This window comes from Phascolarctos cinereus, unplaced genomic scaffold (assembly GCF_003287225.1).
Source record: "Phascolarctos cinereus isolate Bilbo 61053 unplaced genomic scaffold, phaCin_HiC Scaffold_5;HRSCAF=322, whole genome shotgun sequence".
NCBI lineage: Eukaryota > Metazoa > Chordata > Mammalia > Diprotodontia > Phascolarctidae > Phascolarctos > Phascolarctos cinereus.
In genome coordinates this window covers 414,571,439-414,588,290 of record NW_027555958.1, presented here as the reverse complement: position 1 = coordinate 414,588,290, position 16,852 = coordinate 414,571,439, and the positions used below count along the sequence as shown (strand labels likewise).

The window sequence follows — 16,852 nt, the reverse complement described above, 5'->3', positions numbered from 1 at the left end:
ACCTGTAAATGCAAAAAAGGCCACCCTTAGTTAAAAAAAAAAACTTAAAGGTACTTCAACCCAATTTTGCCCTAATCAGACCTTAGTTTCTCATCACTTTATCAGTGAGAGAGTTCAAGTAAAGGATGTTGTCATCATATTCTAAAGGGCAGGGCAGGGATTTATTGTTCTCCCCCCTGAACTTACTTGGTAAGTTGGGCCAGCAGTCTCATTTCTGAGGATTGACCAGAAATATTCCTATAATGAAACGAACAGTAAAATTAACCAAAGTCTTTGAACGCATGCAACAACATTTATTTTTCTAATAACCTCAGAAAAAAAAAATGGAACGGTTTATGGGTGAAATCATAGCCATTTCATTTGGCAGAATCATTAACATCACTGGTTAGAAGTTCCCACCCAAAGGATCAGCAAAATCTAGGTTAAAAAGGTCTTACCTTCCACAGTATTTAGGTTCCTGAGGTTTTTTGCCAAATCTATAAAAGAATGACAAAACTTTAAGAAGGTTGCAACTTGGACATTTGGTTTCTCCTACCATGCAGAGAATTTCCTATTTTGCATGTCTCCTTTCTGTCATATGTGCAGCTTTCCCACACCCTCACATCCCAGGCATTTCTAGCCAAAACCTCGTGTAACTTACGCAATTCCTAGTAATTGGTAAGATAATGTCACTACACTCATGTTTCCAAATTTAACCTCAGTGTAAAAAAAAATGGAACGGTTTATGAATAAAATCATATTCTATCATTTGGCAGAATCTTTTACATCACTGGTTACAATTAAACAAAATGCCCAACTGGATGAACTAAAATGATTTCACTTACCTGTTTTTCTCCAATCCCTTGACATTTTATACTGAAAAAAGAAAGACACATTGCAATCAGGGCAAGCCAAAGTTATCCAAAGAAAACAGTAATAAGAACCTATAGGAACCCTATTCTAAGAATATTTACTATAAGGCAGCACAGCATAACTGCCACAATTTTTTTTTAAATCCCCTCTTTAAACTTTCAAATCAAAATAGTATCACTGAAGTCAGTACTTTTAAGACAATGGCTTACAGGTATTAAAGACAGTCCTGGTGTCTCTAATAACAGATACATCAGATAGGAGCGAAAGACAAAACCAGTGTTCACCACCACACAATCTGCTGAACTATGTTATCATCATTGTATCAGCTTTGAGACACCCCTCTAGCTTATTTTAACCAAGTTGCAATTTCTCAAATTTTATTAAAATTAGATTATAATCACCTCTTCAGCATCTTCACCTTTAGCTCAGGACAGACAAGACCATTATCAATAGTAACCCAGATCAATTCATTTTCATCTGCCAAAAAATAATGGGAGTTAAGTTCACACGGAATTGTCCAGTCTATACATGTTTTCATGTTGTACTGTTTCAGAAAAAGAAAATCCTCATTCTCTTTCAGAGAGATTCCCATTGTTCTACTATACAAATCATCACTAACAGTACAACTTTACAGCCCCATAACATTTACAAATCAGCCCAACCGTAGCCAAATTGGTCTTTATATCCTTTTTTCCTTGAATTTCATAGGAAAATGACAAGCCATTTGGATTAGTCTAAGTCACTAGTCCATTAAAAAAAAAAACCTTTAGTATCTGCTTTTCCAAAAATCACTTATACACTAGGACTTCCTTTAAAGGTTTACAAACGGATACCCATTTGTAAAACGGGTTAACTACAGCCCAGATGGCATACCAAAGTTAAAGTTAAATCAAACCAAGTACTAAGCTCCTTCCACTCCCTCCCACATGCATTATGGCAAATATTAAATTGGTTTTTTTCTTTAAACCAGGAAACAAAAGTCCTTGAAGACATCTGGATAACAACCACTGGATACATTTCCCCAAAACTATCTAGTTACTACCAGTATTTAGTGTCCTTACCCATTTCAAGTGATAATCACAGCAACTGGACAGACCAGGGAAGCCTAAATCAAAAGTTCACATTAAATGTAACTTTGTCATAGAGAAATGAAAGTTGTGCTTAATTTGTTACAGGGCACTTCAGTGCTACAATTTATCTACATGCTGATTTCAGGTCAGACATTTGAAGACATCATTATAAACCCTGTTAAGCAGCTTTAGAAAAAATTTTTAGTTTCCAAAAATCCTTGCAAAATCCAAATTGAATATATTGCTACACATTTTGGAAAATGCCCTTTAAATTTCAAGTGATCCATATAACCTCACAAGGTGGGTATTACCTACAAAATTATTATTCCCATTTTACAAATAAATCCCACTGTGGCTAATTTATGGACTTTTACACAACTAATCAAATTGAATCTGAAACCAACTCTTCCTGCATGAGTAAATGGTGTCAATTCAACTGTCTAATGGATCTCTTCAAACAAATTCACTTACAAAACACAACTGTAGCAACTTCAAGATTCGCTGATGCCTAAAAGAAATCAACCTATCTTAAGTAACAGTCAAATAGGAAGAAGCATTTAAAGTTTAAAACAATGCCTGAAATCAGTTAGAGCTAATTAGACCTCCATGGTAAAAGTCAGTCTATTGGCTTATCATCATACAGGCTTTGAGAAACTACTGGACAACTTCCCAGAAACAGCTATGAAACTAGATCATTTTTTTCCTAGGAAATTAAATGTTAATAGCATTTTAAAAATTTATTCTATACCAGCAAAACCATTGCTCCCTAAACTGGTGAACTAACCTTGAACACAAATTTCCCAATCAACGGTCAAAAGTATCACTTTTTATGTGTTTTAACAAATCCAATTACACAAAAACCTAACAAGGGCACAACCAACCCCAGGCTTATCACATTAGTATCTTTACTTAAAGGTTTTGGACAGGAGCAAGCTGAGTAATTTTTTTATCCATAAGGATAAAAGAGGCAAAGTTAAAATTTTTGCTTTAAAGTAAAACAATAAGCTGTTTCATCAACTGGTATCCCTGGTATTTCTAGTGTTAATTTTGTCAAACTTAAAAATTTTGAGTATTATAGGCCTCAAATAGCTTTTACTCATTTATGGCACTTGAGCCCAGTTTTTCTGTGATCTACTTTGAATGGATTTAGGCCTTACCATTTCTGTTTCCAGTTGTCAAGTTCCTAGAGGTAAAAGTGGGGAAGAAAAAAAAGGGGGGGGGTTATTCCTTTGATTGTGGAAATTTTAGCAAATTGTTTTCTTATAAGCCAGACACATCAGATAAATAAGGTTAAGTATTCATTAGTCTATCTGCTGAACTATGCAACCATCATAGTATCTGTTTTACTGTTGATCATTGAAGGGTCAGTAATTTCCACCAGATATAGGGAATATACAAAAAAAAATTTAGCTTAGTGATTACCTGTTTGCCTGTGGTTGTAATACTTGGGAGCCTAGGGATAGAAATAAATAGCATTAAGTAACTATTTCCTTGTATTCACATTTCCAAATAAGTATTGTTTGAGTGCTTCAGGTTGAGAAAAAGGTGGTAATTGTTCATCATATTCATGATCAAGAGTAGCAAATAAAAACTCATCATTAAAGCACAGTTGTTCAATGCTTCTGAAAGCTTTGAGGTTAGGCCAAATGCCATTAAATGGCAAGGTACTATTTCCCAAAGCTACATTTTCACTCAAATGTATTCAACACTTACATCAGCAGCAGCTTCATCCATGATGTATAACTGCAATACACAGGAAAAAAAGGATTCAACATTTCCAAAGAGCCAAGTTGCACGCAATCGCTATCCCTCAATATCACAGCCTCAGTCTGTTATTGTCAGAAATGATTTCTGTCCACTACTCTTAAACCATCATAGGCTTCACAGCTTTGGGAATCTCCAACACCTGTTTATCCAATACTACTGCTTTAAGAATATTTAGGTCAACTGATCACACAACACAGCTTGAGTTCTCTGTAACAGCTAACACTTGAGATATTTGCTGAGTGCCCGGAAAACCTTAAAGTACTACATAAATGCTATTCTGGAACAATAATTATCAGAGCTAAAGTGCACTACTTCTTCGCCAGGCACTGCACTAAGCACTCCAAGAACTCAGCTTGTCTTTCCAACACAGCTTACCTTTAAAGTCTGTAAGGTGCAGCTCGAGTCTTTAAACTCTCCCCCAGGAATACTAAGACCAGCTTAGTTTCTGATAACCTACGAGAAGCAGTGAAGAGGCAGGGAGACAAGATGGTCAAGTTCTGTTTATTCAAGGCACAGGACACCGTTTTATATCTTTGACTCAGGGGAACATATCCCAGTGTAACAGCAGACAAAGCAACGATGTTTACACATCTTTACCAATAGGCAACACCGAGAATTTTTCTCACGCGAATACCAAAGTATCAACCAGTACATTTCTTTATCCTGACTGCGTCCTTCTCCCGCGCTGTTCCCGTAAAAACACCATGTACTTCTTGTTCCCGGAATGTCCCAATACTTGATACATATTTGTGCTTGAGCGGGCAACATTTGTTTGTGGTTGAGTCTGCCTACCATCAGAGTTCTGCTGACTGGGAGGTGCCAGGTCTGTGGACCGAGAACCAAGCCAGGATATTCTGCTCATGTACTAACACCCGAGAGGGGCCCTCCGCCCATCAGTGAAGTCTCATGAACAGCCTGTGAGCCTCAACGTCCTACAGATCCCTAACAGTAAGGGACATAATCTTTCGGCTTTTCTGAACTCCATGCCTAAAAAAATAACACAAAAACAAGGTTTTGGGGAAACCAATCCATGTACACATCGACTCTTAAATTACATAACCCCCCTAAACTCCCTACTTTTAAGAGAAAAAACTGTCTGCAAGGCGAATGGCCAAGAGTCCCGATCCAGCGCGGCTCCAGCCACCGGGTTTTCCCGCCCACACGCGCGCGCCTACGAGCACGTGATCCGTCGCATTCAGCCCCGGGGCAGGGAGTCACTAGTTCATTCTGCGCGGTCTCTTAAGACAGTAAATACGCACTAGTTTAAGGTCGCCCTGCCGGGCCGGGAGGCCCGCTGTCCCCAGGCCCTAGGGCGCCATGCTGCCCTCGCAGCCCTCTCGGGGCCTCCGCAGCCCCCCCCCACGTTAGCTTGGCCCAGGCCCCGCATCAGAGACGTTGGCATTCATCAGCAGTCTCAGATGTCCCTACCAACGTTGCTTTCATCACATAGAGCAGGCCTGAAAGCCAGAGGCGCCCTCCCCTAATGGCGGCCTCTGGGCCCCGGCCTAAGCCGGGGAGGCTTTTTGGGCTCCTCAGCCTCGCTCCCCAGGACGGCCCCGAACCCAATCCGGAGCCATCCAAAGACTTCAAGACGCGGTTAAGAATGAGTTCGCTTCCTGGGGCGCGGACGTGGGCGTTAAGCCCACGAGAGAACCGTCAAGGCCCGCAAGAGTTTGGGCCGCGCCAAACACCGTAGAGCTTACCTGAAGAAAGGACGCGCTGCTGCTTCGGAAAGAGCGAGACTCCGCAGTGAGGCCCTTTATATAAAGGCGGCGTGACGTCATGACGCCCCCCGCCGACGTCCGCCCCGCCCCGCGCCAAAGAGCGGGAACTGAAGGCCGGGGCTCGTCTTCGCCTTCCATGTCCACCTGCTCCTCCCCCCACCCCTCCCCCGCCTCCTCCTGTCCTCGCGTTCTTGGCCCCTCCTCCAGCCCGCGGCGGGGGGCGGGACTCGCGGGGGGCACGTGACGCAGGGCTGTGGCCTGGGAAGCGGAGAGGAGCCGAGGAAGGGGGAGGGGGAAGGAGTAGAATGGGGGAGGGGGCAAGTGAGGAGGAGGAGGAGGAGGAGGAGGAGGAGGATGGGGGTGGTGTAAGGGTGAGTGATTTCCTTCCGGCACGTCGCCCGCTCGGGGGAAGGGGGCGGGGGGTTTCACTTCCGGGACGGTGTTCCGGCCCATTCCGGCCCATTTCCACCCCCGGAGGTAGGTACTGCTCTTCGGCGGAGTCCGGGCCCCGCTCTCCACCCCGGCCTCCCCCTCCCTCCCTCGGCCCGCTCGGGTCCGCCCCGCCCTGTCTCCCCCCCCAGCCCGACCCGGGGGGGGCCCGACCCTGGAGCTCTGGGCGACCTTTCTCGCCCCACCCCACCCCCTCCTCTCCGCCCCGTGAGCAAGCGGACCCGCCCCCCCGCCCGGGGCCCCTCCCTCCAGACCCCCGAGACCCGCACCCACCCTGGCAGCCGGCGGGCACCGCTCCCTTGCAGCCACACCCCACCCCGCCCGCGCTGGACCCGCTCCGGGGCGGAACGCCCCCTCCCGGGGGCAGCCCCCTGCTCCCTCCTCTGCTGACCCGCCCCTGTGCCCACCGCCCCGGGCTGCCCACTCCCCAGTGCCCCCTTGCCCACTCTGCCCGTCTGCAAACTGAGCACAACTCCGCGGCCCCGCGGGACCCCCAGCCACGCAAGGGAGAGACAGACAGACAGAGAGACTTTTCTCTTGGGGATTTCTCTCTCCCCACTTTGGAGATGCTGGAAAAAGGAAACAACCATCACCACACAAAAAAGCGCTGGTGTAGGCACCAAAATAAACACATCTGAATTCATTGTGGCATCGGCCGGGCTCTTTGAATTAAATGTTTCAAAACAAACACAAATAGACTGGGGGGAAAGGGGGGAGGTCAAATTGGATAACAGTGAGCTTAAGAAGTGGCAACCACATGTCTATCAGTCTGTATGTATGTATATACACCCCTTCGCAGCAGCAAGCTTTCTTGGGAATGTAAAGCAGGGTGGTGAGGCCACTTCTTAAGTACGTGAAGTGAGAGACATACTACACAGACAGGTAGGTAGGTAGCTGCACACTTGTGTTCAGACCAGTGCACCCCGTCTTCACCTCATGAGAAACAATTTTTGACTATCAGCCTTAGTTTCCAGTGAGTTTGAACACAATTTCTTAAACTTTGAAGTTTTCTGAAGTAGTTTAGGCACAGGTTCATCATCATATAAACCCATCACAAAAAAATCCCAGGTTTGAATTCTCCTAGGAGTGAGTCTGCCCAGCCCTTCCAGAGCTCATGGAGATAGTAGTACTGCTCCTTATCTTCACTGTGTACTCCAGTTACCCATGGCACTTTTCCTAAAACAAGATTTTCCTTCGTGTCCTAAGCCAGCTTTTTCAGGAGCTGGCTGGTTTACTTGGGAAAACTAGCATATCTTTAAATAGGTTATTAGTCATACCACAAAATATTTTACATAGGTTAAGGATCACAATAAAATGTTCACAGGTGCTTGACAAACCTTAGTTAATCAGAATCTGTCTCATTTTGTGTATCCTTGCTTATTTGTATTATCTCATCCCCCCAAAAAAGTTTTCTCCATTTTTTTCATCTATCTTGAAAAAATTAACTTAGAAATGCATACATTTAAAAAGTCAAACATTTAAATGCTTTATTCTTTCTCTTCTCAGTTGAACTCTTGCATCAAAGTTGAAGTTACATAACTATTAATAAAGATAGTGTAATAATAGCCTAAAGATAGTGTAATAAAAGTCCAAAGTTTCTTTCCAGGTTTCATGGTGACTTACCACAAACCCTGGAGTAGTAGATGTAACCTTTTGATAACTGCTGTTTTGACATTTAGATCTACAGAAAGTAACTTTCTTCTCTAAAGGCATTTTGAAGTGAAATTTCCAAATACTTGTGTGATGTAAAGCACCCTGGGATTGTAGTCGTGGTTGGTAGTCATTATTCCTATTTCCTCTTTCAGCAGGGCTGAAAGCCTGTACCATCAGGCACACCATGGAGAAAGGTGGGAACATACAGTTGGAGATCCCTGACTTTAGCAACTCAGTCCTGAGCCACCTCAACCAGCTGCGTATGCAGGGTCGTCTCTGTGATATTGTGGTCAATGTGCAAGGACAGGCTTTTCGGGCTCACAAAGTTGTGTTGGCTGCCAGCTCTCCCTATTTCCGGGACCATATGTCCTTGAATGAGATGAGCACTGTCTCCATATCAGTCATCAAGAATCCTACTGTTTTTGAGCAGCTCCTTTCATTTTGTTACACTGGGCGGATATGTCTACAACTGGCAGATATCATCAGCTACCTAACAGCTGCCAGTTTCCTACAGATGCAGCACATCATAGATAAATGTACACAGATCTTGGAGGGTATACATTTCAAGATTAATGTAGCAGAAGTTGAGGCAGAATTAGGCCAGACAAGGACAAAGCACCAGGAGAGACCCCCAGAATCCCACAGGGTTACTCCAAATCTAAACCGCCCCCTTAGCCCACGTCACAATACACCAAAGGGGAGCCGAAGAGGCCAAGTTAGTACGGTGCTGGACATCAGGGAGCTAAGTCCCCCTGAAGAATCAACCAGCCCTCAGATAATTGAACAGAGTTCTGATGTGGAGAGCCGGGAGCCTATTCTTCGGATTAACCGAGCAGGACAGTGGTATGTGGAGACTGGGGTGGCCGACCGAGGAGGTCGAAGTGATGATGAGGTGAGAGTTCTTGGAGGAGTTCGGATCAAAACTGAGAATCTGGAGGAGTGGCTTGGGACAGAGAATCAGCCCTCTGGAGAAGATGGGAGCAGTGCCGAGGAGGTTGCCGCCATGGTGATCGATACAACAGGCCATGGGTCAGGAGGACAAGAGAATTATGCCTTGGGGTCTTCGGCACCCAAGGCCACTCGGCCAACCAGCAGTGAAATGGACAGGTAAGGTTTCTTTTGCGCTTTTCCTGACTGTCACTCAGGTACCACTGATCCAGGCCATCTCTCTGGCTTAGAGAGCATCTTCCCTACCTGTTGTTTAGATGAAATAAGAATTGACTCTGTTGGGGAAATTGGAGGTGTGCCAAAAGACTTGCATTCTTATTTTTTTAAAGCAGGAAGCTCCTAGTCCTGAAGTATTCACAGTGTTGTGAGAACTATGGTAAAGTTAGACACTTCCATGAATCAGAATAGCATCTGCAGCCACACTAGCGTCAGTAATTGCCAGGGCTTCCTCGGATTCGAGGCAGGGAGCTGAGCGTCAGCTGGGAACCAGGCGGCCTTTCCCTTCCTTGGTATGTTATCACACAGGTAGGTGGCTTGGGGGAGTTTCACTTTCCTTTGTAGCCCTGCTTCACTTTCCTTTAGCCACCGCCTCCAGAGGAGGCATTGGTATGGTCCTGGTGATTCTTTGGCTTTCAGTGGGTAATAGTGTGATGCCAAGGAGATTCCTTTGGGATTGTTTTTTCATTTCTTTCTCAGCTTGCCATTTGAATATATTTTCTGCCTGGCCTTGATCAGTGGCTATTGCTGCCAAGGGCCTAACCATTTCATTATTTTTTCTCTTCGTTTGCTCACTTTTTTCTTTCTGATACTTCTATATGAGTAGCTAAGGACATATCTTAAAGGGGGAATGAGTACAGGTATTAATAATCAAATTAAGTTGAAAGTACATTAAGCATCCTCCCTCACAGTTTAGATTGGTTAAGTGCAACCTGTTTTTTTCTCCTGTTGATAAAAAACAAATTTTGACTGCATAAATAGCAGATCTAAAAGATCAATAAGTGCCACAGAAATGCAGACCTTTTGGATGTTTCCTCTCCTTTGGCCCTGTACTCATGGAGCATATATAGCTATATAAATAGCACTCTTTATTGACCATACTTATTTCTGTCCCCCAATCTTTGACCAGTGAGAAAAGTAACTGGAGTTTTAATCCAAGTGACCCAGAAGTTGATTTAGCTTCTATCACTTATTCATTAACCTGATTTTTTAAAATATAATTTGTTGGTATTGATCTCTTACTAATTTAAAATGTAATTGGTCACACAGACAAAGTAACAGGCCCAGAATTGTAGACCTAGCTTTAATTTTAGTTCCTTGAGTCATTTTACAGATGTCTTAGTATTTTTCGAGTACTGCTGTTGTGACATAAGCGTTCTACTTTCATGTTGTTCCTCAGTGTCATTAGGTCATTATGTGCCATTGACCTCTCATTCTGTAAAGTAATTTTTCTTTAATTTATTAGACCAAATGTGATTTCTTAACTCCAAGTCAAAATCGACCCAGTGTGAGCATTTCTCAGTTACCATGCTGAAAATCATCATACTGTTGCATATGCTTTCCCTTTATTGTCCATAGACTAAGGGAATGACCTCATCACTCAGAAGTTCTTTAACATTACCGTTCTGTTACCCCATTTATGCTCCTCTGCCGACAGATTTAGCCCTTCTGGCAGTGTTGTCACCCTGACTGAGCGACACCGAGCCCGAAGTGAATCTCCTGGGAGAATGGATGAGCCTAAGCAACCCAACTCCCAGGTATGTAGTGACAGATCTGAATGACTTTGTTGAAATTTAAGAATGCACTTTGGGGCAGCTAGGTGGCGCAGTGGATAGAGCGTCAGCCCTGGAGTTAGGAGGACTCGAGTTCAAATGCAGACTCAGACACATGACACTCACTAGCTGTGTGACTCTGGGCAAGTCACTTAACCCCAATTGCCTCATCAAAAAAAACGAACGCATTTCAACAAGTACGGTATAATCCTTTTAAGTTGTACCCCTTTTGATCACCTTGGGAAATCCTTGGTTACCATTGTTTTTGAATTAATGGAAAAATAAAGGTTGAAAAGAGAAGGGTTCTTAAATATTATATTTAATGTTTTCTCGTTATTTCCAAACACTTGTTCTACAACACTCAAAAAAGTGTTCTCTTGATGAATTTTAAAGTTTGAGAAGAAGCGGTAGGAATACAGTTTGGCATTTCTTTTGGAATACAGGGACGACTTGTGTCCTTGGAGAAATTAAACCTACTTCTGACAAAGTACATGGAAGGAGAGTCAGACTTAGTGGCCTTTCTAGTAGGTTATGCATTTAAATGAATGAATGAAAAGGCATTTGTTAAGCACTTGCAATGTGTATTCTTGTATATTCTTATTTGTATTAGACTTATCTCCTCTAATAAATTGTAAAGTCCTAGAGAACAGAGACCGTGACTTCTGTTTTCTTTGTAATTATCCACAGAGCATTGTTCTGTTTCTTGACCAGTGAGCACTGTATAAATGCTGGACTTGTTGCTTATGTGTGAATGATACTCACGTGGTAGGCCAACTGAGGACCTCAAAAAGCACGTGCCAAGTAAGGACATACAGTGAATTTTGAGCAGTTCTATCATTTTTCTCTGGCCAGTTACTTAGAAAGTGAAGCAATGAAAAGTTTTTAAAAAATAATTTCACGTGAGATACTGTGAGAGCTGCCCTAGCTGCCACTTAAAGAGGAGAGGCAGTGTGGCCTTGTGGATAGAGTGCTGCGCTTGGTTTCCAGTTGGACCCCAGAAGGTAGCAGCTGTGTGGTCCTGAGCGAGCCATTCCTGTCTGTCGGCTTCAGCTCCTTTATTTGTACATTGGCACCGACAGCTGCCTTGTAGAAGTGTGAGGAAAGTGCTGCAGAAACATTAATGTTCCAAATAAATGGGAGTTATCATCAGCTTGTAGCACACTGGTAATATTTTGTTCAATCTGTAGTTGCTGCTAGAATCTCTCTTTTTTTTTTTTAACTAGACTTGTCTTTTGTTATGGAGAACTCACAGTGAGGAAGTATGTCTACCAATGCAGATCAGCACCTGCCCTTCAAGTTTCTGTCTTGGAGAGGTGCCGAGAGGGCCTACCTATTACTTGAATTAGTATTTGTATTATGTTTATGGTATCAGAAAAAGGAATTGTCACTATTACTGTGGGAAATTCTTTCTTCTGAAGTTGGAAAAAAAAAGCAGGAAATTATAGGCACAAAATAAAAGCTTTGTTCAAGTGATAGTCACATTTGGACATCTTTTTTATTTCCTCCAGCCTCTAAAGAAGGATATAATTTCTGTATAAAGATTACTGTCCTGCAAATAAAGATGGTGATAAGCAGATAAAATTAGCATCTCGCTGGAAGACAGGAGCACTATCAATAACTAATTTATTGGAGTACTTAATTAGGACCAAAGACTCAATTGCACACCAGCATGCATCTTCCAGAGTTCAAATCTGGCCTCAGACAATTACTAGCTGTGTGACCCTGGGCAAGTCACTTAACTCTGCTTCAGTTCCTCATCTGTAAAATGAGCTGGAGAAGGAAATGGCGAACCATTCTAGGATCCTAGCCAAGAAGACCCCAAAAAGGGGTCACAAAGAATCGGATACAACTGAGACAACTGAACAACAGCATGTACACAGCCAGAAGGCTGGGGAAAGATAGGGTGAATTTATCTGCTTAAGAAAGACTTCATGGAAGCGTTTCAGCCACACTTTAAAAGAAAGAGGTAGGTAGAAGTTTATAGTAAAACTGAACTATTGTTCAGTTGTTTTGCAGTTATGTCCAGCTCTCCATGATGGTATTTGGGGTTTTCTTGGCAAAGATACTGGAGTAGTTTGCCATTTCCTTCTCCAGCTCAATTTACATCAGACGGGGTTTGACTTATCCAGGCTCATACCACTAGTAAATGTCAGACCGGTTTTGAATTTAGGAAAAGTTTACCTGACTCCCACCTCACACTCCACTGCACCACCTAGCTGCCCAAAAGAGAGTTTATTGTTCAGTCATGTCTGACTCATGAAGCATATACTATCCATGAGATTCTCTTGGCAAAGATGCTGGAGTGGTTTGCCATTTCCTTCTCCTTCTCAACCAGCAGAGGTTGCCCAGGATCATATAGCTAGTAAGTGTCCAAGGCCAGATTTGAACTCAGGCCTTCCTGATTCCAGGCCCAGTGCTCTATCCACCGAGCTACCTAGCAGCCCCCAAAACAGTTTATCTAGGTTTAGAGTGAGCCCCTAAGGGTGATGGAATACAAGAACAAACTATACTTAGGTCACTACTGACTCAAAAACCTTCAGTAACTCCCCATTTTGTACCAAAACAAATTTAAATTTCTCTGGCTTCAGGGTCCTCTATAATTTGGTTCTACCCTCTCTTTATAGTTCTACTCATCAATTTTAGATAGGTTAACCTTTTCACTCTCTGAGAAACACTCTGTTTGCTCCTAACTCTAAAATACTCTCTCTTGCCCTTCTCCATATGTCCCCATTCTTTAATGCCCAGCTCAAGACATACTTTCTCCATTAATTCTTCCCTAAATGTAGAGACTGGATGACAGTGGAAAAAAAATGAACTCCACAGTCAGACTTGCCTTTGATTGCCGGTGAATAAGCGTCCTTGTACTACCTGTGTCAGAGGCAGTGAGGAAGAGAGGCCTTGTAAACTGTGAGAAGTTACATATGCAGATACATATATTGAGAGATAAATATCTATATAGATATATAGCATCTCCATCTATGTATCTGTATATGAGTTGTTATTAAGTGAGCCATCCCTGAGCCCCCCCTTTCTCTGAATACCTAACTGTGCATAGATTCTGTCACACAATTTAGTACTTCTGTATTGTATTGTTTGCTGTTACTTTATGTGCGTTAGTCCTGTCGCTCCAATAAGAATCACAGTTGTAGAGCAGGAAGAGATCTGAGAGGAACTTGTCCTGAAGAAAGGGAGGCCCAAGAGAGGTTATGTGACTATTCCAGATACACTAGTAGTTTAGGTTATGCAAGAATGCGAATCCAGATCAATTCATTCCCAATCCAGCACTCTTTCCAGTATACCATCCTGCCCTCTTGACGCGTTTGTGACTTCCGTAGCGCGCTGAGTCTGTCATAGGTGCTCAATAAATACTTCTTGGTTGATGATGAAATCCTCAGTGCTTTAAATGAAACTGACAAACTGGACCAGATGACTCTTAATCTAAGATTCATTCAGCTAATACCACATAGAGAAAGGCTTTGAAGACCATGTGTAGAGTGTTAGATTTGATATATCATGTTGGGGAAATGAGACTTGGGGACCAACTAAGTTGTAATCTTGCATTCACATTGTTAAATTGTGCAGACCAAAACAATGATGTTCTAAAACTTTAGTCACTCTTCAGCTCTTGATTTCATAAATGGCTTCCCTCATCTTAATTTTTCTGTGAATTTCTGTGAAATAATCAGTGAAACAATACCTAATCATTTGGGGGGAGAGTCAGAGCTCTCCCATTCTTCTAAAGTCCTTTAAAAGTTCAGTCTGAAAGATATTACTGATGAGATTGCTTTAATTCTTCTCATCTTGGTCAGACCCCACTCAAACTTACCAGGAATTTAATCTAGGGTAGGGAAGTCCATTGTGATCTACTCAAGCTGGGGTGGAGGCAGATCCTTTTGTCTAGATAGCAAAGGTTGGGAATGTTCTGAGTAGAAATAATTTCTCTGTCCAGGGGTCACTTTCAGCCCCTCATTGACAAGGGTATATAAACTGTGAGCCCCACTGCCATGATTGCTTTTGGTCTAAGAGAGATGGCCAAATGACCATCCTTTTATTAATAACCTGCTGGCTTTATTAATAAAATGATTAAATTACCCAGAAACTTTTTCTTGAAACTTTTTAAACATCACACTATCCATTTCCACCTCCCTCTGTTAGAACTGCTGGAGCAGTTGTCTCATTTGACAACACTTTTTTGAAGAAATAAGAGAAAAGGATGTAGGATTAACAAATAAATAGTCCTCCAAATATCTGAAATTAACTTTGGTCTCTTCCCCCGTATTTCCCCAGTTATTCTGATCTCTGCTTAACATAGTTCCTTTCTGTACATTTAGAAAACAAAAGTTTTTTTCTGTTTATGTGAGGACCCTGATTTCTGTCTCAGAAATCAGTAGGGTTGAGAAACTTAGTAAAAACCTTCTGAATGATCAAATTTTAATGCAGCACTTTGGAAGAAAGCACTCTATAAATATGAGGTATTATTATTATTGTATTATAGTTTTCAAATAAAATATTCAATCCTCATCTTATAGTTTCCTTTCAGTAGAGAAGAACTGATGTTTATATCTATTCGATATATTAGATGGCTTCATTATTTAGATACTAAATGTTCAAGGTAGGCAAAAAAAAAAATTAAGATACTATTTGACCTTGACAAAGAGATAAAAATTTTAAAAAAGAGAGATAAAAATCAAGTTTTCTCCATGTCCTTGAAATCTGCTTTTAGAACTGTTCCTCAATTCATCCTTCTCTTGAAATTAAACTTGATTTTTCATTGCCTACATATTATATTCTTATGTAATTAGCAAAAAAAAAGAAGATATTTATTTTATAATAACTCCAAGAGCTCATCATCTAATTAGCAACAAAAGAGTTTAAATGCTACTTACATCATAATTACTTCCAAAATTTTCTTATTGTAAATTTGGTCCCTCACCATTGTAAAATAAATTTACCCAAAAGAAAATTACTTTAGCATCTGAGGGAAATTGGAAAAATATTAACCATGTCATATAACTTATAGATTACTTTCAGCTGCTTAAATTAGTTTAAAGCTGCTATGTATAACACATACAAATTAAATGATGAAAATGGTTGTTTGCACACAGAATTCCAAAAGACCAGTTGTCTTGAGGTGGACAATATGAAGAGTTAGTTGTCACCGTGAATTAAAAATATACATCTTTTCTGCTTTTAGGTATTTGCTGTTTTCTAAGCATTTCAAGAGCAAGAACCATGTCTTAATAGTTAGTAAAAAAAAAAATTATTATTTTTTTTTTGGTCCAGACCTATGACTTCATTGATATAGGGAACTTGTAAGCAAACTCTCTTTACCAATGCAGATCAGAGCCTGTTCTGCAGCTTAGTGTTAGAGTACCTGAAGGCACCAAAAGGTTAAGGGAATTCCCAGTCATGTAGTCAGCATGTGTAGCCTGGCTTTCCAGCCTGTGCCACATTATTCCTCAATTAATTATAGTACTTTATATTACATAGCTTTTATAGTTAGAAAGTACTTCCACATACATCATCTCATTTGCTCTTCTACCAGCTGTTAGAGAGGTGGTGTGTTATTGTCTCTGTTTTACAGATAATAAAATTGAGGCCTGGAAAAACTGGCTAGTCTGGGGTCATACGTATATTGAGTGTCAGAGTTAGGACTTAGGAATCCAAAGCCAGTATTCCTTCTATTACAACATGCTGCCAAGAACTATACTAAGTGAATTATGAGAACTCAATAAATCTTATATATTGATTACTTCCAATGAACTTTTCACAAAATTAATAAGTGTGTAGCACACTAGATTCATAATTCAGTCTAGGTTCTCTTTCTAGATTTTCTGCTAGTTTGCTCTTAGGTGTTGAATGAGCCCCCTGTCTGTGAGATATGTATAAAATGTTGATAGTATATTGAAAAGTCACTAAGAATGTTTTAGAGAAAAAGTTACTGCCTGCAACTTATGCTTTTATAGAGGCTTCAAGTTGGAAAACACCTTGGCAATCATCTAATCCAACTTAACTTAAATTGAGCTGAAATATGCCTCCTTTTAGCTTCTACTTATTGGCACTAGTTTTGTCTTCTGAGAAGAAGCATGGCATAGTGGATAGGACAATGGACTTGGAATCAAGAAGACCTAAGTTTAAATAAGAGCTTAGACACTAGCTGTGTGACTCCGGAAAGTCATTTAACCTCTCTGAGCCTCAGTTTCCTCATCTGGAAAATAAGAGTGTTAGATTCATTGGCCACTAAGGTCCCTTCTGGCTCCAAATCTGTGATTGTGTGAACTGTACAAGATAAATCTAATTCCTTTTGTGTCCTCAAGATTAATTCTATTTTGTGTCTTTTTTGTTTTTAAATGACTACTTACCGTGTGTTCACAGAGTTTGTTGTTTGGGTATTTGATATATGTAGATGGATCAGAAGGACCTCACCAGTTCAACACTGCTTTTAAGAATGGTGAATAAGAGGTTGATTTCGTTGGTCCTCCTGTTGTTTTACTGTTGCGAGGTAATCTATCCACAAGGTGCTTTGGAAGCATCCAGTTAGTCTGTCAGCCAGAAAGTCACTTCTAACTTTCTTGCTTCTATGTGACAATGGAACAGAATACTTCAGAGGATCTGTGAT

At 41.5% G+C, this 16,852-nt stretch overlaps 2 protein-coding genes and 9 non-coding genes across 12 annotated transcripts in view; 1 reads left to right on the top strand and 10 right to left on the bottom strand.

Moving 5' to 3' along the window:
* Positions 1-306: 306 nt before the first annotated feature.
* LOC144458088 (small nucleolar RNA SNORD47) lies at positions 307-387 on the bottom strand. The gene has a single exon (XR_013487640.1). It is a non-coding gene; the product is annotated as a small nucleolar RNA SNORD47 (small nucleolar RNA).
* A 306-nt stretch (positions 388-693) lies between these two features.
* Positions 694-775, bottom strand: LOC144458089 (small nucleolar RNA SNORD47). Its single transcript, XR_013487641.1, has one exon. It is a non-coding gene; the product is annotated as a small nucleolar RNA SNORD47 (small nucleolar RNA).
* Positions 776-1,094: 319 nt separating this feature from the next.
* Positions 1,095-1,178, bottom strand: LOC144458095 (small nucleolar RNA snR60/Z15/Z230/Z193/J17). The gene has a single exon (XR_013487647.1). It is a non-coding gene; the product is annotated as a small nucleolar RNA snR60/Z15/Z230/Z193/J17 (small nucleolar RNA).
* Positions 1,179-1,394: 216 nt separating this feature from the next.
* Positions 1,395-1,475, bottom strand: LOC144458068 (small nucleolar RNA SNORD79). The gene has a single exon (XR_013487620.1). It is a non-coding gene; the product is annotated as a small nucleolar RNA SNORD79 (small nucleolar RNA).
* A 554-nt stretch (positions 1,476-2,029) lies between these two features.
* Positions 2,030-2,094, bottom strand: LOC144458126 (small nucleolar RNA SNORD78). Its single transcript, XR_013487678.1, has one exon. It is a non-coding gene; the product is annotated as a small nucleolar RNA SNORD78 (small nucleolar RNA).
* Positions 2,095-2,502: 408 nt separating this feature from the next.
* LOC144458092 (small nucleolar RNA SNORD44) lies at positions 2,503-2,566 on the bottom strand. The gene has a single exon (XR_013487644.1). It is a non-coding gene; the product is annotated as a small nucleolar RNA SNORD44 (small nucleolar RNA).
* Positions 2,567-3,191: 625 nt separating this feature from the next.
* LOC144458125 (small nucleolar RNA SNORD77) lies at positions 3,192-3,260 on the bottom strand. Its single transcript, XR_013487677.1, has one exon. It is a non-coding gene; the product is annotated as a small nucleolar RNA SNORD77 (small nucleolar RNA).
* A 482-nt stretch (positions 3,261-3,742) lies between these two features.
* LOC144458131 (small nucleolar RNA SNORD75) lies at positions 3,743-3,803 on the bottom strand. The gene has a single exon (XR_013487683.1). It is a non-coding gene; the product is annotated as a small nucleolar RNA SNORD75 (small nucleolar RNA).
* A 373-nt stretch (positions 3,804-4,176) lies between these two features.
* On the bottom strand, positions 4,177-6,915 carry LOC144457712 (uncharacterized). Its single transcript, XM_078155788.1, has 3 exons — positions 6,797-6,915; positions 5,393-6,432; positions 4,177-4,676 (listed from the first exon to the last, which is right to left on the bottom strand). The coding sequence occupies exons 1-3, from the start codon at positions 6,913-6,915 to the stop codon at positions 4,594-4,596; spliced, it is 1,242 nt and encodes a 413-aa protein (XP_078011914.1). The 3' UTR covers positions 4,177-4,593.
* LOC144458091 (small nucleolar RNA SNORD74) lies at positions 5,067-5,147 on the bottom strand. The gene has a single exon (XR_013487643.1). It is a non-coding gene; the product is annotated as a small nucleolar RNA SNORD74 (small nucleolar RNA).
* The window catches only part of ZBTB37 (zinc finger and BTB domain containing 37), a 31,570-nt gene continuing 20,530 nt past the window's right edge, over positions 5,813-16,852 (top strand). The window contains exons 1-3 of one of the 2 annotated variants that reach the window (XM_020970469.2): positions 5,813-5,890; positions 7,669-8,623; positions 10,119-10,218. In XM_020970469.2, coding sequence (XP_020826128.2) covers positions 7,701-8,623; positions 10,119-10,218 — 1,023 coding nt within the window. In that variant the 5' untranslated portion in view covers positions 5,813-5,890; positions 7,669-7,700. The remainder of the gene's footprint in view (positions 5,891-7,668; positions 8,624-10,118; positions 10,219-16,852) is intronic. The other variant, XM_020970471.2, reaches the window with a different exon arrangement.

Excerpts from the sequence above, each read along its gene's own strand:
- LOC144457712 (XM_078155788.1), bottom strand. The coding sequence starts at position 6,915 with ATGGGTTTATATGATGATGAACCTGTGCCTAAACTACTTCAGAAAACT. Across the intron at positions 6,433-6,796 it reads CAAAAATTGTTTCTCATGAG|CATCTCCAAAGTGGGGAGAG; the intron begins GTGAAGACGGGG and ends TCCTTTTTCCAG. Across the intron at positions 4,677-5,392 it reads GCAGCGCGTCCTTTCTTCAG|GCATGGAGTTCAGAAAAGCC; the intron begins GTAAGCTCTACG and ends TTATTTTTTTAG.